The 27,287-nt window shown below is 43.3% G+C and overlaps 1 protein-coding gene across 1 annotated transcript in view; it reads left to right on the top strand.

Moving 5' to 3' along the window:
- SNX24 (sorting nexin 24) overlaps positions 1-27,287 on the top strand; it is a 107,316-nt gene that overhangs the window by 50,590 nt on the left and 29,439 nt on the right. Inside the window, exons 2-3 of the mRNA XM_044275885.1 lie at positions 13,450-13,533; positions 15,761-15,865. Coding sequence (XP_044131820.1) covers positions 13,450-13,533; positions 15,761-15,865 — 189 coding nt within the window. The remainder of the gene's footprint in view (positions 1-13,449; positions 13,534-15,760; positions 15,866-27,287) is intronic.

The following is a 27,287-nucleotide window of genomic DNA, read 5'->3' as shown; positions in this document are numbered from 1 at the left end:
CTGTTACGCCGTTCATCTCATAGGAGATATTTTTTAATAGTTCTGACTTTTTTGGATAAGGCGATACCCAATATGATTATATTTTTATTCTTTATATATTTTTATATGTAAAATTGGAAAGGTGCGTGAATAATTTTTTTTATATTTTGGTGGTATTTAAAAAACCTGGGATCTTTTAATCCCTTGTCCTATTCACCCTAATAGGGTGAATAGGACTTTACACTGTCCCTGCCGCCCTGGCTTTGTGCACATGGCAGCAGGGAGCTTACCATGGCAGCCATGGAAGGCTTCAGTAGCATCCTGGGTGCCCTGCTGCACCTGAAGGGCTAATTGACGGGGATCGCCGTGCCCTGTCAGAGGCCGGGTGCTGGATATGTGATACTGCCGCCACCTACAGCCTACATCTGTATTTAAGGGTTAATCATATGCATCGGTGACACAGTGGCCTCCCCCTCAGTATTATAATCATGGTAATTATCTTCATTGGTGGCATTGGCAGCTTCACAGCCCCTCTCTTTTCATGGGTGGCAGAGGCAGCCGCGTCACAGTGGGGAGGGACTTCCTCCTTCTGCACTGTGCCAGCTGAGGAGAACATCCCCCCTCAGGCAGCTCTTCAAGTGGTGGCAACCAGTCCCCATTCTCAGACAGGATGCTGGCAGCCATTTGAAATAATTCTCACAGAACTCCTTTAAATTAATTTCCTCCAATATTATATATATATATAGTTAGCAATCAGAATATTACTATTTTCTTACTCTGTCTTTCACTCTCCTCCCCCTTGACTCTCTCCTTTTTCTTGCTGTCACTCCTTCCTCTTTTCTCTCTCTCGCTCTGTCTCTTCTCTCTTTGACCTCTCTTGTTGTCCTTTGAAATGCGGAGGCACAGTGAGAAGAGTCCGCTGTGTGACTTCTCCATATAAAGGCAGTATGTTACATGATTTGCCGGCAGGAGGAGCTGCGCAGATTTATAGATCGTTTTGTGGAAAAGGATTCAGAACAACTTGTAAAGTATCCAATGAAATTTCTGCTCATTCTGGGTTTAGAAGTTTGTCTTATCAGTGACTGACAAATGTCCTTACGCAGACTAAGCGCAGACTGAGCTGGGATTTTACCGAATAAAATGCGAGTTAGGCCTCAGGCACACGACCGTTGCGTGTTTTGAGGTTCGCAGATTGCTGATCCGCGAAACATGGATGGCATCTGTGTGCATTCTGCAATTTGTAAAACAGCACGGACAACCATTAATATAACTGTCTATTCTTATCCTCAAAACGGACAAGAACAGGACAGGTTAGATTTTTTTTGCGGGCGACGGAACGGAGCAACGGATGCGGACAGCACACGGAGTGCTGTCCGCATCTTTTGCATCCCTATTGAAGTGAATTGGTCCGCATCCGAGCCACAAATACTGTAGATTGCACTGCATTTCCAAGTTAGACGGTGACTTTAAGAAATGTGTGATCTGATTGCAGCGTCCCAACAGATGACCGCCTTCCTCCCACCTAAAATCACCTCATCAGTGGTGAAAGAGAACATTAAAGTTGGGATGACAAAGTGAAGAACCCCTTTAATAACTTCCTAATCGCTATGAAATACCAAAGCACACTGAAATGAAGAATTAAATATCCATGAAAAGTATTTCAATTTAGAGCATCATCTAAAATTGCACAGGGCTTCCAGCCTGGGCAAGAACAGGTGACGCTAGCCTGTAAGAGTCATGATACACTGGTATGGGCAGATGTGTGAATGGTTTTCAAGGTGCTGTCAGTAGGCCTTCACCTGATGTATATCCTGAAGTACAGCTATGGCCAGACGACCTTCCTTGTACTGGTTAATGTCCGTTACTTTGCCTGTATGAGAATCAAAGCGGACTGCTTTTAGTTTGAATGTTAGACGGATCTCCCTGGTGCCATGAGGTCATCTAACCCAGGAGACAGCGATCCCCTGTGCTAATTCTCCAAAAGTCAACCAAAAACAGGGTGCTGTTTTTTTCGTAGACTTTTATACTTAACCACTTCAGCCCCGCTAGCTAAAACCCCCTTCATGACCAGGCCACTTTTTACACTTCTGCACTACACTACTTTCACCGTTTATCGCTCGGTCATGCAACTTACCACCCAAATGAATTTTACCTCCTTTTCTTCTCACTAATAGAGCTTTCATTTGGTGGTATTTCATTGCTGCTGACATTTTTACTTTTTTTGTTATTAATCAAAATGTAACGATTTTTTTGCAAAAAAATGACATTTTTCACTTTCAGCTGTAAAGTTTTGCAAAAAAAACTACATCCATATATAAATTTTTTGCTAAATTTATTGTTCTACATGTCTTTGATAAAAAAAAATGTTTGGGCAAAAAAAAAAAAAATGGTTTTGGTAAAAGTTATAGCTTTTACAAACTATGGTACAAAAATGTGAATTTCCGCTTTTTGAAGCAGCTCTGACTTTCTGAGCACCTGTCATGTTTCCTGAGGTTCTACAATGCCCAGACAGTAGAAAAACCCCACAAATGACCCCATTTCGAAAAGTAGACACCCTAAGGTATTCGCTGATGGGCATAGTGAGTTCATAGAACTATTTATTTTTTGTCACAAGTTAGCGGAAAATGATGATTTTATTTTAATATTTTCTTTTCTTACAAAGTCTCATATTCCACTAACTTGCGACAAAAAATAAAAATTCTAGGAACTCGCCGTGCCCCTCACGGAATACCTTGGGGTGTCTTCTTTCCAAAATGGGGTCACTTGTAGCGTAGTTATACTGCCCTGGCAATTTAGGGGCCCAAATGTGTGAGAAGAACTTTGCAATCAAAATGTGTAAAAAATGGCCTGCGAAATCCGAAAGGTGCACTTTGGAATGTGTGCCCCTTTGCCCACCTAGGCTGCAAAAAAGTGTCACACATCTGGTATCGCCGTACTCAGGAGAAGTTGGGGAATGTGTTTTGGGGTGTCATTTTACATATACCCATGCTGGGTGAGAGAAATATCTTGGCAAAAGACAACTTTTCCCATTTTTTTTATACAAAGTTGGCATTTGACCAAGATATTTTTCTCACCCAGCATGGGAATATGTAAAATGACACCCCAAAACACATTCCCCAACTTCTCCTGAGTACGGCGATACCAGATGTGTAACACTTTTTTGCAGCCTAGATGCGCAAAGGTGCCCAAATTCCTTTTAGGAGGGTATTTTTAGACATTTGGATCCCAGACTTCTTCTCACACTTTCGGGCCCCTAAAAAGCCAGGGCAGTATAAATACCCCACATGTGACCCCACTTTGGAAAGAAGACACCCCAAGGTATTCAATGAGGGGCCTGGCGAGTTCATAGAATTATATTTTTTTGCATAAGCTGGCGGAAATTGATTTTTATTTTAATTTTTTCTCACAAAGTCTCACTTTCCGCTAACCTAGGACAAAAATTTCAATCTTTCATGGACTCAATATGCCCCTCACGGAATACCTTGGGGTGTCTTCTTTCCGAAATGGGGTCACATGCGGGGTATTTATACTGCCCTGGCTTTTTAGGGGCCCTAAAGCGTGAGAAGAAGTCTGGAATATAAATGTCTAAAAATGTTTACGCATTTGGATTCCGTGAGGGGTATGGTGAGTTCATGTGAGATTTTATTTTTTGACACAAGTTAGTGGAATATGAGACTTTGTAAGAAAAAACAAACAAAAAAATATATATATTTCCGCTAACTTGGGCCAAAAAAATGTCTGAATGGAGCCTTACAGGGGGTGATCAATGACAGGGGGGTGATCACCCATATACACTCCCTGATCACCCCCCTGTCATTGATCACCCCCCCTGTAAGGCTCCATTCAGACGTCCGTATGATTTTTACGGATCCATGGATCGGATCGGCAAAACACATGCGGACGTCTGAATGGAGCCTTACAGGGGGGTGATCAATGACAGGGGGTGATCAGGGAGTGTATATGGGTGATCACCCCCCTGTAAGGCTCCATTCAGACGTCTGTAGGATTTTTACGGATCCATGGATACATGGATCGGATCCGCAAAACACATGCGGACGTCTGAATGGAGCCTTACAGGGGGGTGATCAATGACAGGGGGTGATCAGGGAGTGTATATGGGTGATCACCCCTCTGTCATTGATCACCCCCCTGTAAGGCTCCATTCAGACGTCCGAATGATTTTTACGGATACATGGATACATGGATCGGATCCGCAAAACACATGTGGACGTCTGAATGGAGCCTTACAGGGGGGTGATCAATGACAGGGGGTGATCAGGGAGTGTATATGGGTGATCACCCCCCTATCATTGATCACCCCCCTGTAAGGCTCCATTCAGACGTCCGTATGATTTTTACGGATCCGTGGATACATGGATCGGATCCACAAAACACATGCGGATGTCTGAATGGAGCCTTACAGGGGGGTGATCAATGACAGGGGGTGATCAGGGAGTGTATATGGGTGATCACCCCTCTGTCATTGATCACCCCCCTGTAAGGCTCCATTCAGACGTCCGAATGATTTTTACGGATCCATGGATACATGGATCGGATCCGCAAAACACATGCGGACGTCTGAATGGAGCCTTACAGGGGGGTGATCAATGACAGTGGGGTGATCAATGACAGGGGGTGATCAGGGAGTGTATATGGGTGATCACCCGCCTGTCATTGATCACCCCCCTGTAAGGCTCCATTCAGACGTCCGCATGTGTTTTGCGGATCCGATCCATGTATCCATGGATCCGTAAAAATCAAACGGACGTCTGAATGGAGCCTTACAGGGGGGTGATCAATGACAGAGGGGTGATCACCCATATACACTCCCTGATCACCCCCTGTCATTGATCACCCCCCTGTAAGGCTCCATTCAGACATCCGCATGTGTTTTGTGGATCCGATCCATGTTTCCATGGATCCGTAAAAATCATACGGACGTCTGAATGGAGCCTTACAGGGGGGTGATCAATGACAGGGGGTGATCAGGGAATTTATATGGGTGATCACCCGCCTGTCATTGATCACCCCCCTGTAAGGCTCCATTCAGACGTCCGCATGTGTTTTGCGGATCCGATCCATGTATCCATGGATCCGTAAAAATCATACGGACGTCTGAATGGAGCCTTACAGGGGGGTGATCAATGACAGGGGGTGATCAGGGAATCTATATGGGTGATCACCCGCCTGTCATTGATCACCCCCCTGTAAGGCTCCATTCAGACGTCCGTATGCGTTTTGCGGATCCGATCCATGTATCCGTGGATCCGTAAAAATCATACGGACGTCTGAACGGAGCCTGACAGGGGGGTGATCAATGACAGGGGGGTGATCAGGGAGTTTATATGGGGTGATCATGGTTAATAAGTGACGGCGGGAGGTGTGTAGTGTAGTGTGGTGTTTGGTGCGACTTTACTGAGCTACCTGTGTCCTCTGGTGGTCGATCCAAGCAAAAGGGACCACCAGAGGACCAGGTAGCAGGTATATTAGACGCTGTTATCAAAACAGCGTCTAATATACCTGTTAGGGGTTAAAAAAAAATCACATCTCCAGCCTGCCAGCGAGCGATCGCCGCTGGCAGGCTGGAGATCCACTCGCTTACCTTCCGTTCCTGTGAGCGCGCGCGCGCGTTCACAGGAAATCTCGGGTATCGCGAGATGACGCGCCGATGCGTCCAGGAGGAGTAAATCAACCACCTCCCGGACGCATCGGTGCGTTAGGCGGTCGGGAGGTGGTTAATTGACCTAATTTCCTAATATGTTTTTTTTTTTTTTATCTGTGCCTACGTTGGATTCTCTGCAGGGCAAAATGTTAAAGGGGTATTCCCATCTCAGACAATGAGGGCATATCGCTAGGATATGCCCCCATTGTCTGATAGGTGCGGGTTCCACCGATGGGTCCTGCACCTACAACGAGAACGAATCACGGAGAGCTGTGGCTGGAGGACCCCGGATTTCCAGGGGTCCGTCCACCACCAAGCTCTGTTCCCATAGAAGTGAATTGGAGCACACTGCGCATGCGCGGCCCATGCTCCCATTCATATTTATGGGGCAGACGGCAATAGCCGAACCAGCGCTCGGCTATTTTTGGTGGCCCCATAGAGATGAATGAAGGGCGGCTGCACATGCGCAGTGCACCCTCCGTTCTTTTCCCGACTCCGTTCTCATTGTTGGTGTGGGTCCAACAGCTATCAGACAATGGGGGCATATCCTAGCGATATGCCACCATTGTCTGACATGGGAAAACCCCTTTAAGACCCCTATACAAATTTGTGTATTGCCGTCTGGACCAGAACACAGTGGTGGGTTTGGCTGACGTGTACGAATAGATGATATTGGACTAAATTTATATTTTCTCCTGATCCTTTTGTTCTCCCAGGAGACAAGCTGCCACCAGGAGGGTCTGGCAGCGTCTTTCTCCCCTCTCCCCATTAAATACATATACATGTTCTGAATGTGTATGAAGGAGTTGTGAGGGAGTCGGGAGAGATGGCTGTCGACCAACAGCCATTGAATGTGTATGGCCTTTAAAATCCAAAATGTTACTCTTGCATACAGTTGCAGAAAAAAGTAAGTGAACCCTTTAGAAGAACCTTGATTTTTTTTTTTTTTACACTGATTACTAAGAAAATATGCAAGGATAAAAGGAAAAAGCCAGCTCCCCAACGTCTCTTAAGGGTGCCACGCTCAGAATCCTCTGTCTGCTCATATACTTGTAACAGGAGTGATAGAAATGATCCAGCGTCAATTAAAAATTCATATGATGTGAGGTCTGATGAAGATTGGGGGGTCTGATGTGAGGTCTGATGAAGATTGGGGGGTCTGATGTGAGGTCTGATGAAGATTGGGGGTCTGATGTGAGGTCTGATGAAGATTGGGGGGTCTGATGTGAGGTCTGATGAAGATTGGGGGGTCTGATGTGAGGTCTGATGAAAAAAATATACTTTTTTCTTATTTTCCTCCTCTAAAACCTAGGTGCCTCACATGATCCGATGTGCCTTATGGTCAGGTGTGTCTTATAAAACGAAAGATATGGAATTCTCCCTAGTATTGCCATACATGTTTTATTATTAGACGTAGGCAGAGGGAACATGAGTTAACACACAACCCAATGGCTGCTGTAGGCTTTACTTTGTGAAGATAGCTGATATTGCAGTATGGTAGCAATGACTCCACTCAGATGGATATGATAATATGGAATCTGTGAGTGAAGCAGGAGGCGCAAGAATTCTAGCAAATGGTGATCAGCGCCATTGTTTATCTGCTCTCACCGATATCACACCAAATTGCTAAAAGCTGCATGTGCCTTTTCTGTTGAAGAAAATATACAGTATCATGTTAAATGATAAGCCTCTCATTTGGGTTTATCCTTCTGCAAATATATTCTCCCAGAATACATTTTTAGTTTTTTCAGCGGTTACATGTGACTGGAAGGAACAGCTGGTAGCACACACAAAATATGTCGACTTGCAAAAGCAGTCATTGAGTCATTGTTCCAAAAGTAAAGCCAAGGTACAAATTGTCTGATTATGATAGATCATGTAACGAGTAATGGTCTTTGTTTGGGGGTGAAAAATCAATGCCAAATCTCCTGGAACTGGTTCTCTTCTTTATCACACACAATGAATTGAGCACTGGAAAGAATTATGCTGATTCCAGATGTTGGCTGACAGAGATACATAGGAAAGAGCATGCTCAGATTAGTTTTCCTTTGGTGTATTTTATCATTTTTGTTTTGTTTATTGTATTTTTCAGCGTTTTCTATATAAATGTCATTTAGGTATTGTTCCGTTTTTTACATCAATATTCTTTAGTTTTGTTGTTGGTGGCACAGGCCTAGAGCTTCAGAACCTCCATGATCTGCTATTTGCAATCTGTTGATATAATTTTTTTTTTTTAGCATACCTGAGTTTTCAAAAAAGTTTGCATAATGGCTTTGTACAATCATAACTGTGAAGGAAAATATATTTTTCGGGCTCGCTCTTTGAACCATATTATTCCCTGTTTCAGCTGCACAGCTAGATGCATTTTACTCAGAAGCAGAGGGCAGATCCCTTCTGTGGAATGTGCCAACACTGTACTGCTGTTCTATCCCTCACTACCCACTGTTTGTTTTCAGCTCTGGAGCTCACAGAACAGATAAGGAGGGGGAGATAGGACTTAAAGATGCACAGGAGGCTCCTGTAATCTTCAGAAGTAGTTCATTTATCAGGCTCATTATCTCAGCTAACTCTGACATGTGCCATCTTCTGTGTCTCTTTTACTAGGGGCGGATCTTACCGGACAACAGGCAGTGGACTGCAAATTAGGTGGAAGTGAGACCCCTAGTGGTCATCACTTTACAGCTTCTTTTCAGGTGGAAGCAGGCATATATTTTGAATGAAGTGATTTAGAAATTTACTAGCCACAGCATTCTGTATTAAATTAAATTGTGCGAAAGTACCGTGACTCTTTAAAGTTATACCAATTTGGGAAGGAAGTTCATAGGTAGACGATGATCATTGAGGTGCTACCTAATGTCAGTGCAAGAACTAAGTTTCTTATAAAGACGTCAGATTAAAACTGGTGAGAGAACTAATCTGGTTGTCTCCCATGGGGTAAGTTTGTGTACGGTGACATCCGTTTTCAGTTGACATCATTTGTGTCTGGCCCCAGCTGCTATATGTGAATGAACCCTAAGATCTCACCCTGTAGGAGATCTTGCTAGTTATGTGGTTGCACATTCTGAAGACTGATGTTACAGCAGAAGTCTTATCTTCACATGTATTGGAAGCTGCATTAGGAGCTTCTGTTCCAGGTTCTGTCATTTTTGAATGCAGCCCTATTTTTTTTTTAATTTGTCGTCAAAACGAAGGACACCCGGCGGCAGAACTCAAGGGAACCCCATCAGGCTCTGCTGCTTTCTGTCATGCAAAGAATCATGCAGAGCAAATGGAAGACACAACACAGATGTGGACAGAACCTAACGACGGTACATGTTTGTCCATGTGACACTTGCACATTATCTGGCAGTCGGTTCTTAATGCCCACTGGTATATTCTTAATGATTTAGCAGGAGATAGAATTGTTACAACGCAGTGCCGTTTCCTCATTCCAGTGTTTGCTTTTCAGCGTGAAATTTCGCATTCTTTACTTTGGCTCTTTACTTTTTGTGAACCAATTTCCTCACATTGTTAAGCAGACATCGTCTGCACTTCTTCAGCTTTAATAGATTAAAATCCATCTATGATCCTGAAAGAATGAATGGAAATGCATCTCATACAGTATAAAAGAAAAATGTTATCCCTGGGAGACTTTAGCCATTTAAAGAGAAAATTGTAATACACCTTGTGAATACCGGTCCTTCTCAACCTGCGGTATACATACTGTAAGGGGTACGTGCATGTTTCATTGCTGGCGGGTAGGCCCTCCCGATGGCAGTATAGTTGAATGCTGCGGCTGGGTACGGGAGCTGATGTCTACAGGCCATAATGATCGCATGCCCAGAGGCTGTAGCAGCCAGAAATGAAACATTGGAAGAGGCCTGTGTCTTGCACCGCATTGCTGACAGCGGCATGGAGATGAGTGTTTTGGTTTATTTTCATTTGTCACACTGGGGCAGCACTATTGGTGTCATTAGTAAAACTGGGGCAGCACTTTTGGGGCTGTTAGGAGGGGTTAACAAGAGATGACTGTGGTGCACTCCTGGGAGATGCAGGTGCTTGTCTCATGGGTGGAGCTGCTGTCCACCCATAAAAAGGAAGTCAGGTCTTCCATATGTGCGTAAAACATAGGATAGAGATTGATATAGTTAAAATAACAGTGTGCATCACTCCAGATATATATTTTTTTTAACTCGTGGGATAACCCCTTAAAGTTAACAAAATAAGAATTTGTCATTGATTTTCCTAGGTAGCGTAATGCTACAGCCACATGGTGCAGTTGTGGATACTGATCTGACTCAGTGGACGTTCTCCTTTAATAGGGAAATTTAGGCTAGCTCCCTGTGGATAAGGTCACAGACAGCTGGCAGGAAATTCTTTGAAGAATGCTATATTAGTTGTCATTTCAGATGGGGTTATAACGCGTGCTTCCAATTTTCTTGTGTCCCTTTCCATTTTTTAGGAGACCCCATCTGTGTAGCTTGTCACCTGTTCTGCACTGTGACCCTGTGACCCGAGTGTCACCAGCATGTCATATTGCTGGCTACTAATTAGCGAGTCTGGAGATCCCACTTTCCTCGCCCTGTAACCTTCCATTAGTTGCCTATATCAGCAAGTTCTGTCATGGATGTCACATGCCGAAAACGTGTGTTCGCATTGTTTTTGGACATTATAAATGCTATGAGGGGGGAGAGGACTATGTAGTTCACAGAGAAATTAACCTGTCATGTCATGGGCGCATGCATTCTTTTGATGCTAATGGCTGTTTTGTTTTTTGTTTTTTTGGGTGAGCATTTGCTTATAGGATAGGGAATTGTATCATTAGTAATTTCCTATTATTCCTCTATCATGTGGTGTGCTGCCTTTACGAGCTGGTTGGGTTGCAGGGTAGCGCAGTTGTGGAAAACCAATATATGTGCAGCTCCAATGGCCGCTAACACACCAGTGACCATGCCCCATCCATTGGTTGAATTCTGGTGCCATAAACAGTGAAACTGATCCTAATCTCTGTTAAAGGCAGTAATTCAGAAAATGAAAATATATTACCGGTAGTTATTTTGTGCCCTTGCTAACCTTAAAGGGATTGACCACCTAATGTAAACAGCACTGTTAAGGCCCTCATACACATTAGTCTTTTGCCGGCCAAACCCACTGAAAACCCTAATGTGTGTGGGGAGCTCCCGACTCTCCACCAACAGATTCATTTTGCCCGATCCTTTTGTTCTCCCTGGAGATAAGCCACCGCCAGAAGTGTCTAGCAATGGCTGTCTTCTCTCTGCCCGTACTTTTTCGGACGAATCAAAAGTGTATGTGTATGGGAGGCCAGGAGAGAGTTAGGAGAGATAGCTATTGAATGTATATGGGCAGCTGCATATACCTAAATATTTCTTTATTATAAATACATTCCCAAATAGAATATATTATTTATAATGGCTTGTTTTCTCGAAGGGGCAATCATCAAGGGAAAAAAAATGGCCGCTGCCCTATAAACACACACAAAACCAGCCCTAAGGGCTCATGCACACGGACATATTTTCTTTCCGCTTCTGTTCTGTTTTTTTGGCGGACCGTATGCGGAACCACTCACTTCAATGGGTCCGCAAAAACAACGGAAGGTACTCCATGTGCATTCCGTTTCCGTATTTCTGTTCCGCCAAAAACGACTGCATGTCCTATTATTGTCCGCAAATCACGGTCCGAGGCCCCATTCAAGTCAACGGGTCCGTAAAAAATACGTAACGCGCACGAAACACATCCGTAATTTGCGGATCCATACTGTAAAAATGCTATGCCCAGCCCATATCGTTCATGTGTTTGGTGATTAATAAGTTACTGTTTCCGATCCGCAAAAAACGGATCACATACGGAAACCATACGGATATGTTTTGTGGAGTAACAGAACGGAAGTGGAATTAAATCTGAGAAATAAAAACCTCAGATACAGAACAACGGATCTGTTAAAAACGGACCGCAAAACAACAACGGTCATGTGCATGAGCCCTAACTCACAGCTGGACAGGTTAATACAAATGAGGGAGCTCAAGAGCTGTCAGCTCTCCTCTGTGCTCTGGCGGTCATGAATTATGAAGTGAGCACAGAGAGGACGGACTGGTGCACTCTGCTGTATCACCAGAGTGCACCAGCAGCTTGTGACCAGATCTGTCCATCAGCCACCTCCGTTAATGGCACGTCACTGCTAATTTATTAAGCTCATTGCTGGTGGACAACACTTTTGCTCAATAGGGGCCGCTTATCAAAACTGTTGCAAAGGAAAACTGGCTTAGATACCCATAGCAACCAATCAGATTGATCCTTTAATTCTCCAAAGTAGCTCTGAAAATTGAAAAGTGGAATCTGACTGGTTGCTATGGGCAATTAAGCCACTTTTCCTTTGCACCAATTTTGATAAATCTCCCCCACTATTTTTGAAGAGAACCACAAAATCCAGTGTAATCTGCAGGCAGCATGTTATATAGCAGAAGGAAATAAGCAGATTGATATATTGTTTTGTGGGAAAAGATTCAGTAAAACTTGTAATTTATATATTTATATCTCTTTTTATGATCTCAGTTGTACACAGGGGAGGTGTGATCAGGGATTTATACCATTGTGTGTGTAAGTGTGGATATGGAGATAGCTGTCAGTCCCTTATAATTGTGCACGGTTGTGGTCTCAAAGGGAACCGGTCACCATGAAAATGCTAATTACTTTGCAGGTAGGATGTTCTAGAGCAGGACGAGCTGAGCAGATTGATGTATAGTTTTGTGGGAAATTATTCAGTAAAACTTGTATTTTATTGATTTATATTCCTTCTCATTCTGGGGTTTGAAGTCCAGGAGACGGTCTCATCAGTGATGACAGCTATCTGTGTATACATAGTCATAGAGGGAAGGCTGTCAGTCACTGACAGGACCATCTCCTGGACTTGAAAGCTTAGAATGAAAAAGCAGGGATATAAATGGAAAGTTTTACTGAATCTTTTCCCACAAATCTATTTGACAATCTGCTCAGCTCGTCCTGCTCTATAACATGCAGCCTGCAGCTCAAACACCATGGTCATTGTGACAGGTTCCCTTTTAAGTATGAAAAGAGCAGAGATCTAAATGTCTAAATTACACATTTTACTGAATCTTTTCCCACAAAATTACAGTATATATCAATCTGCTCTGCTCCTCCTTCTCTATTACATGCTGCTTGTTGATTGCACTGCATTTTGTGGGGAGAGGTTCTCTTTAAGACAACCTGGTCCTTCTAGACTACAACTATCTGTGGTGGAAAATCTAATAAATTAGGCTACTTTCACATTAGCGTTCGATCGGATCCGTTCTGAACGGATCCGATCATATTAATGCAGACGGAGGCTCCATTCAGAACGGATCCGTCTGCATTATTTTGGCATATAAAAGCTAAGTGTGAAAATAGCCTCGGACGGATCCGTCCAGACTTTCAATGTAAAGTCAATGGGGGACGGATCCGCTTGAAGATTGAGCCATATTGTGGCATCTTCAAACGGATCCGTCCCCATTGACTTACATTGTAAGTCTGGACGGATCCGCACGCCTCCGCACGGCCAGGCGGACACCCGAACGCTGCAAGCAGCGTTCAGCTGTCCGCCTGTCCGTGCGGAGGCGAGCGGAGCGGAGGCTGAACGCCGCCAGACTGATGCAGTCTGAGCGGATCCGCATTCGGGTCCGCTCGTGAGCCCCTTCAAACGGAGCTCACGAGCGGACCGACGAATGCTAGTGTGAAAGTAGACTTAGGGGGAATATACATCTTCCTATACATAATCATATCAAAATGGTAAATTGTTTTATTTTTATTTTTTTCAGGTTTTTAGGATAGAAGTATTGGTAAATGGAAGAAAGCATTTTGTTGAGAAGAGATATAGTGAATTCCATGCACTCCATAAAAAGGTAAGTGGTATGGGATGCCTGAAGACGTACTGAATGTATACAGTGTGTGTGTGTGTATATGTATGTGTGTATGTATGTATGTATATATATATATATATATATATCTTACAAGACAACATATTCATTTGTAAGCAAGAACCATCAGGGCAATGGCTGGAACTTTCCTCCCAGTGCTGTCTTATAATGGAGTAAGAGTACAGAACGGCATCCGAGCCGCACTATTGTCCAGGCTGTACATAAAACTGGTCCTTGTTACCTTTGTGATAAATTTACTGAACCCATTAAAATGATGTTAAAATGTGACACAGAAAGAGTTGAGTGTTGGTGCAATTGTAATGTCGCATCTGTAAATCACTAATAAATCATCCGTACAGTAAATCTCCGTCCCGTCATCCTGCAGGACATCTGTATTGTTTCACGTTTGTCGTTCTTCATCCAGTCTAATTCATCACTCACCCACTTGGTCTGTCATGGACTCCAACAGCTGTGATGATGGCCGCCTGAAAGCTTGACACATTCATAAAGTGAAGGAAAAGGATTGAGAGTTTTTTGCCTTGACACTGATAAGTAATGATAAAGGCTGTAAATTCCATAGAGGCAAGAAGCTGACGTGTGAAGTCAGGCCGAAATGGAGATTTCTAAATGATTGTTATAAAGGTGGAGCCCTAAACATTTCCTTCATTTATATTTAGAGCTGAGCAGCGCAAATACAGTGAGATATGGAGTAGAAAGGATCAGACAGAAGCTGTAGGTGCCTATATAAACATGGCATACAATGTAAAAGACATAGCAAAGGCCCATTTAGTCTTCCAAAACTCCAGCAATTGCTCTCCTCACTTCCCAGACTACCAGAAGAGGGGATGCTCCACAATGGTGGACATGGCCCTTTCCAAATTATTTTGAGATGTAATTTCAATCACGGCTAGTGATTCAATAAAAAAATTATATAATAGGGAATTGCCATTTTTTACATAAATACCTTAAAGTTATTAACTGGATATAATGATTTTTAAGCGAGTGTCCGCAGCAGGTCTGCTGAAACAGAAGATTCATTCTTACCTGCTCCACAATCCTCCGCTGTCGCTATCTTCTGCTCCCCGCACTGTTTACATCCAGTGGTGCATGGCCAACCAATGACTGGCTTCATTGGTAACATGCAGCTTGTGTCCACATCACCGCTAAAGTCAATTATTGGCTGGAACGGTGCATGTGACCATGCCCATGTGCCACCGGTTGTAAACAGTGCAGGGATCGGAAGAAGGAGGCATCTTGGAGGACCACAGCAGCATGGAGCAGGTAAGTATGAATCTTCTGTTTCAACGCAGACCCCCTGCTTAAAAATCTTTGTAACCGGAAAACCCCTTTAAAATATTATGTAAAGTGTAACTATTCTTTCAAAAACCTTTTGATATGTCATTGTGACAAGTGCTGCGGCCCTCACCGATTTGCTAGAACAAGTGCTCACCGCTGAAGACAGACTGGAGATGGCCCTCATAGACATTCCAGTGAGCCCGTCTTCAGTATGAGAAGAGGCAGCGATCTGTCTAAGCACTTCCATCTCCTCATTTTACCAATCATCAGGGGACTTAGCACTCGGACCATTTGATATGTTAAAATGACATATCAGAGGTTTTTTGAAAGCACATGTATACTTTAAAGGGGTTATGCAGGCCAAACATATTGACGACTTATTGTCAGGATAGGTCATCAATATCTGACTGGTTGGGGTCCGACACCCAGCACCCCTGCCGATTAGCTGTTTGAAGTGGAGGCAGCACCCCATGCAATCGCTGCTTCCTATGCCTGTCATCTTAGAAGTTTAATGTAATGACGAGTACTTGCTCCACTCACTTGAAGTACTTGTAATTACCCTACGTCACCGATCCAGAGGAGACGATGCATAGTGTAATGAATAGGAGGCAGCACTCGCATGGAGCGCCACCTCATCTTTAAGCAGCTGATCGACGGGGGTGCCAGGTGTCAGACCCCCTAATTTAGGTGTATTTCTATTTAATAAATGACCCCCTAAGTCAGGCATGTCCAAAGTGCGGCCCTCCAGCTGTTGCAAAACTACAACTCCCAGCATGCCTGGATAGCTTACAGCTATTAGGGCATGCTGGGAGTTGTAGTTTTGCAACAGCTGGAGGGCCGCACTTTGGACATGCCAGCCCTAAGTTCTAGGGGGTATAGATGACTGACTTATTAACTTGTTTAATCCTTTCTACAGCTAAAGAAAAATATTAAAACTCCAGAGATGCCCTCAAAGCATGTAAGGAACTGGATCCCTAAGGTACTGGAGCAAAGGCGGCAAGGACTTGAGTCATACTTGCAGGTAGGAAGAGTTTTTTTTCTGTGCAGAGAATATATCTTGTGCAAAGTGTCACAAACCTCTCTAAAATATGTTCTTACTTCTTTACTTTATTAACTTTTTTTTTTCTGTCTATTAAAACGGATCTCGGACGGAGATGGCTCAAACGGATGCCAAATGTGCATAACTGATGCACAGGATCCTTTTTTTTTTTTTTTTTTTTTAAGGACCTTTTTTTTCTGTTCTTCTAATGTAGTAGAAAAACCAAAAAATAACGGTGATGTGAACTCTCCCTACCTTGAATGTGCTGCTCCATACTACTTTATGAGAGTTACAGGAAAACGGCCCTGTGATAACTTAAAACTATTTCGGAAACGTCCATAGAGTTGACTGAGTGGCAGGGCACATGCTTGCCTGTTGCCCAATACAAGTTCCTCATCTCAATCACGCTGGAGAGGCGATAGCGGGACCTCAGGACCGGTGGCTGTGGGCTTCCTGACTCGGTTCTAACACTCTTCAGCTGTCTACTATGAACATACATTTCCATGGCATGAGACCCATCAAATGCTAGTCACCATGTGAGGCTTCAGAGAGAAAAGATCACTTCTGGTTGGCATTGACGGGGTTAGTAGAGCATCCCAGGTTACATATAATATCTGAAAATAATTAGTTCAGCCTCCGCGGTAAATGTATTGCAGAGGTGGGTGTTGCTCACAGCCTTGATTACAAAAATTCCATAGTCCTTTCAGTTCTTTTCTGTGATAAATCTGAAAAATTGCCCGATACACTTTTTCTTGCAATTATCTGCATTGATTTCCTTTGTAACGCTGTTTAAATAGAAAAATAGAAGACAACATTGGAATGGGTTCTCCCGGCGGAGCAACCTTTTGTTTTTCTGTGATAATGGAGGCTAAAAGCACATCTCATTGAAGAGGAAACATCGGAGCTGAAATGTTTCTATACTGTGGTATCTGATCGGGCAGAAAATACTAGCTTCTCCTTGACTCTTATTAAAAACTTTGGACGTTGTGTTAAATAATATTAATGGCCCTGGTTGTAAGTACTTAACAGTCCTTTTCCCGTACAAGTGAATGTATTGATTGATTTGGGCTCAGCGCGGCGGTTCAGATTATACGGCTGATTCTATCGGAACCTTAACTGCTCTTGTTAAGTGCATGGCCTATCTTTAAATGAATCAAGATGATGATGTAGATTAGTAGGAGCAGACGACCATCCATCTCTTCGTGATTAGTTAATAACTGGAATCCATCATCGCGTATATCAGCCAGATAGAGTTCATAGGATGAATTCATGTCTTCAGGAGCTGCGAAAAAACCCACCTCCCGAGTTCAGATGAGATAGGGTCTAATAAAAACACGCGCTGTATCTCACAGGTGCCATATTGTTACTGTCTGCCCGAGAGCGGCTTGAAATTTGGATGGCACATTGTAGGGCGGCATGTGTGCCACTTTTCAGGTTTTGTCTTTATTGAGCTTTGAAATCTTTGAACACAACTAATAAAAATAAAAAAATCCTTTATTAGAAGTATGATGTGCAGTTTGGAGGCTATTTGGTCATTTATCAAACTGGTGTAAAGTAGAACTGGCTTAGTTTCCCATCGCAACCAATCAGATTCCACCTTTTATTCTTGACAGCTCCTTTGGAAAATGAAAGGTGGAATCTGATTGGTTGCTATGGGCAACTAAGCCAGTTCTACTTTACACCAGTTTGATAAAGGACCCCATACATTTACACCTATATTACATTTCCATCAGGTATATAGGGTTCTTAGGGCCAATACCTTTACTACTATGGCACAGCATTGATTTTGGGAGAAAAGTAGATGCTGCATATGGTACGGACTAATACAGACCCATGGGGACTCCAGATGCTTTTATTCTTAAAGGGGTTGTCCGCTTTTTACTATTGATGAGCTATCCTCAGGACAGGTCATCAATATCAGATCAGCGAAGATCTGACACCCGACACCCCTTCCGATCAGCTGTTTGAAGAGAATGCAGCACTCGTATGAGCACTGCCCCCTCTGCTCTGTTTGCCAGCTCGCCGCAGCAATTGCAGGGGTTAGTAAGTGCATTTACAAGTATGGCGTCCCCTTTTACTTATATGGGACAGCTCTGTAGTATTCACTTGAACAGACAGCGCTGTGAGATTTCAAGCTGGATTGAAATAAAGTACATGTAATGGCTGCTTTCTTCCAAAAACAGCACCACGCCTATCCTTGGGAATGCACTTGTTTTTACCACAATGCTCCCAGACAAAACCTATGAGCAGGGTTTGTGCAGTTTTTCTATTCCTGGGCAACCCTTTTAGCAAGTGTCATATAATGCGCGAACTTAAAGGGGTATTCCAGTTATTACAAGTTATCCTATATCCACAGGAGCAGCTATCTCCAGGCGCTCCAGCCATTTCAGGGGGCGCTCCACAGGGTACATGGTTCCCGTTTTCTTGTTCATTGGGTGAGTTATCCGCTATCCTGTGGATAGGGAATAACTTGTTTAACCGGAATACCCCATTAAGGGCACATTTCCATTTCAGGTTCCAATTTTATTTTCACCACTTTTTTTTTTTAGCTAAAATAGATTTTTTGCCATCAAACTGACAAAGGCTTCTTTCACACTCGCGTTTGGTGCGGATCTGTCATGGATCTGCACAGACGGATCCGTTCAGATAATACAACCGTCTGCATCCGTTCAAAACGGATCCGTTTGTATTATCTTTAACATAGCCAAGACGGATCCGTCTTGATCACCATTGAAAGTCAATAGAGGACGGATCCGTTTTCTATTGTGCCAGATTGTGTCATAGAAAACGGATCCGTCCCACATTGTGTGTCAGAACAGATCCTTTTGGCTGTTTCGTCAGAAGGACACCAAAACGCTGCAGGCAGCGTTTTGGTGTCTGCCTCCAGAGCGGAATGGAGACGGAATGGAGGCAAACTGATGCAACTGATCGGATCCTTATCCATTCAGAATGCGTTAGGGCAAAACTGATCCATTTTGGACCGCTTGTGAGAGCCCTGAATGGAACTCACAAACGGAAAGCCAAAACGCCAGTGTGAAAGTAGACAAAGCTTGCCTAAACCTTGACTTTCAGAACAGTCCACTTGCAGTTATGATTTAGGTTTTAAACTGAAGCCATCATGTTAAGGGGCAGACTGGCCATAGACTCTACCAGGATGATTCCTGGTTGACCGATGCTCAGTGGGCTGCCCATGCCTCCCTCATGGCCACTGGCCAGGTACACAACTATCGGACACCCCTAGTGTTAATTAATGCTGGGAGAGCCAAGAACTCATGTACTTGGCCAGTGGCCATAGGTGCCCTCCTGAATTCAACTGTATCTCTCTCCTTAGGATGGTGACACAGCTGAATGCTGCATCGGGATTACAGGAGCAGATGGAGCCTAATGCAGACATTTAGTGTTTCTAGAGGTTTTGGCTACTGGCAGAAATGCAGTGGCTAATGCAGTACCTCAGATGAGGGTTACTGCAAAGGGTTAACTGATTTAATATTTATTGATGAGTGAAGCAAGCTTCGGATGTTACATCCGAAATCGCGTTGTTCAAAACTTTGGATTAATACTGTACGGAGATCCGTCTCTGTACAGTATTAGAATGTATGGGCTCCGATGAGCGGAAGTTATGTATCGCAGAGTTGCTCGTAACTTCGTTGAATAACTTCAGTAGTTGATTTTTAAAGTGGAAAACCACTTGAAACCGAACTCTGTTTCAGTTCCGAGGTACCAGTCAGAACCGAAGCAGAGTTCGGTTTCAAGGTTTTGCTTTGCTTCGCTTATCTCTAGTATTATTATATTGCTAAGTAAAATGTGGTGATTAGTTATATTTGTTTAGTTAATAGCATTGTATGGACATTTAAGGGTTAACATCTTGGCTCATCCTGTTAGGTTGCCAGGAGATAGACCTGGGTCCACCCCATGTTAGTCAGTCAAAGTCTAGTTCTGCCTCAGGAACTTGTGCAAGCTCCTCTGAACTAGACCCGAGCTCAGAGAACCATCATTTCTGAGACATCTGTAGCCAAGGAAGCTACCTTATGATCAAAAGTGCCCCAGAGAGAAGGAAAAATCTGGTCAAAATCTAGAATTTACAAGGCTGTGTATTGGAGTCAGTCAGCAAGGTATTGTGCACGTTTATGGCAGAAAGACCATACTGCTGTTAGAGGAAACATTGGTAACGCACCTTTCCACATTTGGAGATGGTTTGGCCAGCTGTATCTCAAATCAGCACCTCTCAGCAAGGGAACTCCAGAAACAGTTAGTAACTAGAGATGAGCGAACTTCTGTTTTAAGTTCGGCGTCTAAAGTTCGGGGGCGGGTTAGCGGAGAATCCCGATCTGGAACCGGATATGGATTCCGACTTCCGTTGTGGTCCGTGGTAGCGGAATCAATAATCGGCCATTATTGATTCCGCTACCACGGACCACAACGGAAGTCGGAATCCATATCCGGTTCCAGATCGGGATTCTCCGCTAACCCGCCCCCGAACTTTAGACGCCGAACTTAAAACAGAAGTTCGCTCATCTCTATTAGTAACCTCTCTGTATGTCTAAGGTTCTGAGAGACTTTAGAGACACAGAGAGAAGGAGTGCTACAACCTACATCATTCTTCTGTCCATACATTGCTTACTGGGGACGGATTGCACTGTGTTATATGCCTTAGAACTGTGCCTTGTTAATTGTCAGATGTACTACTACTCTGCCCTTTAATAAAGAGAGACTTATTAATTGATACCAGCTGGTCTGGTTACTGACCTCACCATTCGCCAACTATTGCACCTGACCTCCTGCCTTGCACCCAGAACAACACCTAACATCAGGGGCCCCCCAACTACCTCCAAGCTGGAGCCCCAATAACAGGATGCGCTCCAAGGGAAGAAAAGGTGCACCCTTCAGTCACTGCATGGCCCCAGGGAGGGATTAACTATGAGTACTACTACTATCTTCAGGGTCACAACAGGCACTCTCATTCTCTTCACTTAGGGTACTTTCACACTAGCGGTTTTCTTTTCCGGTATTGAGTTCCGTCACAGCGGCTGTATACCGGAAAAGAACTTATCAGTTTTATCCTAATGCATTCTAAATGGAGAGCATTCCGTTCAGGCTGCATCAGTTCAGTTCAGTTCCTCTTACAGTATTTGGCCGGAGAAAATACCGCAGCATGCAGCAGTTTTCTCTCTGGCCAAAAATCCTCAATCCTTGCCAGATCCGGCATTCATTTCTATTGAAATGTATTAATGCTGGATCCGGTACTAAGTGTTCTGGAAAGCCCGATCCGGTTTCCCGATCTGCGCATGCGCAGACTTTTAAAAATGAGAAAAAATATATGCTGGATCAGTTTTTCTGGATGACAACCGGAAAGACGGATCCGGTATTGCAATGCATTTGTCAGACGGATGTGCATTCGGATCCGTCTCACAAATGCGTCCGGATTGCCTGCCGGAATCCTCTGCCGCAAGTGTGAAAGTACCCTTAGAAGGTAAATTATAGAATAATTTTTATTTGTGTAAGCTCGTCTGTGTACCTTCTGTCTTTTTCTTATAATGTATATTTGGACACCACCATCCTACAGGTGAAAAGTTTTCTAGAGTGAAACTCAAGACTAAGCAAAACCACAGCTCGTTTTCATTAATGTAACTAGTAAAGATTAATGTATATTTCTCTTGCTAATTCTTTCCAATTACTTAGCTGATATTAATTCCCCAGCTTTGTTAATTATTCCAAAGCATGGTGGGTAATTTTTAGCTATATTTCCACAGCAGGGGATTTGAACTATATAACCTTGGCCTCTGGAAAGAACTCTCTGCAGACCAGGCGCTCTGACTTAAGTGCATTCATTTCCAGATCAAGCCTAATTGCAGCAGACTGGCTGCCACAGGTACATTGGCTATCCTGCGTACACAGCATGTACGTCCTTCTCCAAGCAAATAAGAAAAGATTAATTGTTCGTTTTCTTTCCATCCCTGGAGAAATGCAGCTGCCTAATCGAGAAAAATATATATTTTGCAGTTGCTTTTCTTATAACAAGTAGCAATCCAAGGCAGATGGACTTACTCACTGAGAAATATTTCTACTTTTCTATAACTGCAGAGAAATAAATGTATAGCGGCAGCAGGATTAATTGGTGGCGTTCACATTCCTCACAGTAAGTAATTTAGCAAGTGGGGATTTTTATTCAGAGTAATACTCTTGGATTGTATCCCCATTTGTATAGTCTGTATCTAGAGAAATCCAATCAAGCAGACAATAGTGATGAATAAAAAAAATAAAAAAACACGGCGCGCACATAGTTTTTGCAAATTGCCCTTAATTGCTTAAGCACAACATGGTTTCCAATTATAGGACTTGCTGTAAGCAAGCACCATTAATTCTGTCTTCCCCAACCTGATAAATAAGCTATCAAAGTGGAACCGAATCATTGGAAGTAATTAGTTCCATACATTGCTTTACAACTAGGACACTGCGCTGGCTAATGTACATAACTCATGTGAAAAAAAACTTGAGTTGTCTGAAAAAAAAAAAAGACCCGTCGCCTCCCCTGACATGTCTGTTGTAGTATTTCCCCATTAAATAACTATTATATGGGAGCATTTTCTTAATAACTCAAGATTGTTCTATTCCTCTGTTATTCCTCCTATTAAAGGGATAGTATAGTTATATAAAGTCATCCCCTAGCCACAGATTAGGAGATAACAATTAACTTGGTGGTTGTCCTTCTTGGACCCCCAGCCCATCACGAGAACAGGGACATTGTGTCCTGTGGAGCCCTCCGAAATGAATGGAATATTCTCAGGATAGGTCATCAATATCAGATCTGCGAGGTCCGACAACCGGCATCCCCACAGATCAGTGTAAGAAGGGAAGGTGCACACAGTGCATGCACGCCGTCTCCCTTCTCTCTTCCTGATGATTTGCCATAGACATAGCAGCAGCAAGCAGGAAGGGAGACGGCACGTGCACACGCCTTCCCTTCATACAGCCGGGTGTCGGACCCCCGCCGATCTGATATTGATGATCTATCCTGAGGATAGGTCATCAATATTAAAAGCCCCAAGAACCCCTTTAAGGTGTAACATACAGATATATTTCTGCTGATAGCTTTTATAAATCAATAAAAATCTACAGTATTATATATTTGGTTAATACGGATGACAAATTCAGAGATTTTTTAGTATCCTCAGGCAATATTGGGGAATACTTTTGTCTGACCCCGATTTTAAATGATCTCATCCCCCCACAGCCGCTTGTGACTTACAGAAGAGGTAGATCAATTAGGGACAGACTGGTACATAGCCACTACAGTACACCACAAAAAAAAAGACACCTGGCTGGATCGTAAACCACCTGGGACCTTTAAATGTGGCAATGACTGTATCTGCTGTCCTCTGATTCTCAAATCAACCACCTTTTAGAAGTGTATCGACAAATAGGACCTATCAAACGCGTGACTTCGCGAATTGCAAGACCCAGGGAGTGATCTATCTCTGTACCTGTGAATGCCCTCTGAATTATGTTGGAAAGACTAAGGCCCCTTTCACATGGGCGAGTATTCCACGCGGATGCGATGCGTGAGGTGAACGCATTGCACCCGCACTGAATCCCGACCCATTTATTTCTATGGGGCTGTTCACATGAGCGGTGATTTTCACGCATCACTTGTGCGTTGCGTGAAAATCGCAGCATGCTCTATTTTCTGCGTTTTTCACGTAACGCAGGCCCCATAGAAGTGAATAGGGTTGCGTGAAAATGGCAAGCATCTGCAAGCAAGTGCGGATGCAGTGCGATTTTCACGCACGGTTGCTAGGAGATGATCGGGATGGAGACCCGATCATTATTATTTTCCCTTATAACATGGTTATAAGGGAAAATAATAGCATTCTGAATACAGAATGCATAGTAAAATAACGCTGGAGGGGTTAAATTTTTTTTTTTTTTATAATTTAACTCGCCTTAATCCACTTGCTCGCCTAGCCGGCATCTCCTTCTGTCTTCATCTTAGCTTTGTGTACCAACAAGGACCTTTGGTGATGTCACAGTCATCACATGATCTTTTACCATGGAGATGGATCATGTGATGACCAGAGTGAAGTCACCACAGGTCCTATTGCTACACAAAGCTAAGATGAAGACAGAAGGAGATGCCGGCTACGCGATCAAGTGGATTAAGGTGAGTTAAAAATTATTATTTTTTTTAACCCCTCCAGCGCTATTATACTCTGCATTCTGTATTCAGAATGCTATTATTTTCCCTTATAACCATGTTATGTCATGTGTAATACAATCTACAGAACACCGATCCCAGACCCGAACTTCTGTGAAGAAGTTCAGGTTTGGGTACCAAACATACGCGATTTTTCTCACGCGCGTGCAAAACGCATGACAATGTTTTGCACTCGCGCAGAAAAATTGCGGGTGTTCCCGCAACGCACCCGCACATGTTTCCGCAATGGCCGTCTGAAAGAGGCCTAAGCGAAAGCTGAGGCAGAGGGTGAGAGATCATATTGGGGATATCAACCACCAGCATGACAAACCCATCTCACGCCGTGTCTTGGAACATCATGATGGAGACTATAAGACCTTGAAATTTCACGTAATTGAAGTAATTCCTAAGTCTTCTAGAGGTGGTGATCGGGATAAAAGGATTCTCTGTAAGGAGGCGCAGTGGATTCACCGTCTTAAAACGGTGGGTCCACTGAGCCTCAATGAACACATTTTTTTTCTGTCATTTGTGTTAATTGTATGTCCTTTCACTCCATTTAAGTACATTTGATAACCTGTCACCTGATAACCTGAGACCATATCTCCAGAAGGATATTGATACTTTGGAGAGAGTTCAGAGAAGAGCTACTAAACTGGTACATGGATTGCAGGATAAAACTTACCAGGAAAGATTAAAGGACCTTAACATGTATAGCGTGGAAGAAAGACGAGACAGAGGGGATATGATAGAAACTTTTAAATACATAAAGAGAATCAACAAGGTAAAAGAGGAGAGAATATTTAAGAAGAAAAACTGCTACAAGAGGACACAGTTTTAAACCTTTGCCCCTCTAATTTAAAACTAATATCAGGAAGTATTACTTTCCTGAGAGAGTAGTGGATGCATGGAATAGCCTTCCTGCAGAAGTGGTAGCGGCAAATACAGTGAAGGAGTTTAAGCATGCATGGGATAGGCATAAGGCTATCCTTCATAAAAGATAGGGCCAGGGGCTATCCATAGTACTTAGTATATTGGGCAGACTAGATGGGCCAAATGGTTCTTATCTGCCGACACATTCTATGTTTCTATGTCACTCTATCGGACCATAATTGGTCATCTATGTACAACTCAACTGTACAAACAGGAACCAAGAGTAATTGTATTATTTTCCTTACCTTACAGGCACTTAGTATCTCTTCCCCCCTGTCCCCATTCATATCTGAGCAAGATCCGGCAATCACATGTGGAACACAAGTAATATAATATCTATTTTTAGCTTGTGTTTCACCGACCAGATATGCGCTTCACCTGGTAGTGTTATCCCCGGCAGCAGTGCTTCATTCAATGCGCTGAAAGAGACAGCCCATACCTTCTCTTCCATTATATTTTTAGCGGTAATCGTGAGGCATCATTTGGGTATCTAGTTATACCACTTTGTATCAATTTTAACTTATGTACACTAGGATATTATGTGTACCTATGGAACGCATATGCATTCTATTAAACCGGAAGTGAGGTGGCGTTACAAGCCCCGCCCAGTAGAACACGCCCCCATGAGCGGGAGCACCATTTCAGGTATAAATGGGGCCAGAGCTGGACGTGTTGTTGCGCCTACTTCATCTTGGTTGCCATCATCCTTACTCTATCTGCTGTAATTTGTCCCCTGATGAACCGATGACTATCTTCAATGGGGAAACGCGTCAGGACCAATGATTTCAAGTTCTTTAGGGCATTTACAGGGTCACTGAGGGTTTAGGCACCGATAAGTGGGGTCACCCCTTTTCGAGGCAGGTGCTTTGCTTTTAGGCAGGGTTAGCTTAAAAGGGACACCTAGGGACAGTTCATCTCCCGACATTAACAACTATTGCGGTGACTTTCACCAGTGGGCTAATTGATTATCCCTTTCCTAGACACGCTTTCTGTGAGTATAATACAGATGTAGCAGAGCTGATTTTGTTGTACAACTGTTTACTTATTCTCCTTTGGAAAGTCCCAAAGAACTCTTTATGATCTCAAGTTTAGTTACACTCATCTTGGCTGCACTGTCACACTCTGTGTACTGATAAGGATATATTATATATTAGGCTTTGTTAGCATTTGCTTTGAAGGCTCCATGCAACTTTTTTTTTTTTCTAGTTAAAATTATAGAAACCATGACTGAACTCTGACAGATCCCATTATAACTGAGCGTATAGCCCCAGTGGAGTCCATTGTACAAGGGATCCAACACAGCGACCTGCCATCTGTTATGAGCAAAAGCAAATGTGAACAGAGCCTTATACTTTCTTGTGCTGTTTTGCAAGCATCAACTTACTGAGCAAGGCTCATCTGTCGGGTTTCTACATACCATAGTCTACCTGTCTTCCTTCACAGTTATACATTGATCTCTGCACATCTGCCAGTGACAAATATCCATGCCACCATCACTCAAAAGTAGTTATTTAGTTTCATTTTTATAATCTTGCTTAGCTCTGTATAGCACCTTTGTTTAAATGATACTAGGGATTTCTGCTGGTTGGATTACCAGTGTAAAGGACTAGAGTTATGATGATTCTTCTCTGTATTTACAGCTGCTTGCATGATACTTTATGACAATTTGTATAGTAGTATAATTACTCCATGGCTGCTCTGCTGTTTGGTTGCTCCCTGTATCTGCAATATTTTCTGCCCAGCATGTGAAACATTATCCCTTCAGAGGCGAAGGGCGAGGGGGGGGGGGGGGGCAAGGAGCAGTAGAGAAAAGGGGCATGTGATTCCCTATACTACACAGTGGAGGAGAGGGTAGATTCAGTGCCCATGTATTCACTGTACGAGAGATGGGGAGAAACACCATTGGACTGCATGTGATACTAGCTTACAGAGACATCTTAACCGTTGGCCCCTGCCTCTTATCTCCATGTAATAGGATTGGTTTTCTTTGGAATTGCACGGCTGTATGTTTTTATTTTGCCCTCCCAATCCCCGAAGAGCTGTGCAAGGAACAAATGTCAAAAAGTAAAAAATGAAGAATCCTTCTGACAAAGCCTTGGTTACATTTACCAAGTTCATTTTGAGAAAATGTGTCAAGTTTGTCCGCCAAAATAAATGCCTTGAATGTGTAAAACAGGGAGAGTTGTGACCCCTGAAGAGGAAAATCAATGGTGATTCATATTTCATATGTCTGTAATTGCTTGTGAGAGCACTGGAGATGCTTAGAAGAGGGACACTCTTGAA

This window comes from Bufo gargarizans, chromosome 1 (assembly GCF_014858855.1).
Source record: "Bufo gargarizans isolate SCDJY-AF-19 chromosome 1, ASM1485885v1, whole genome shotgun sequence".
NCBI lineage: Eukaryota > Metazoa > Chordata > Amphibia > Anura > Bufonidae > Bufo > Bufo gargarizans.
The sequence above is the reverse complement of the archived record's forward strand: the minus strand, read 5'-3'. Positions and strand labels throughout refer to the sequence as shown.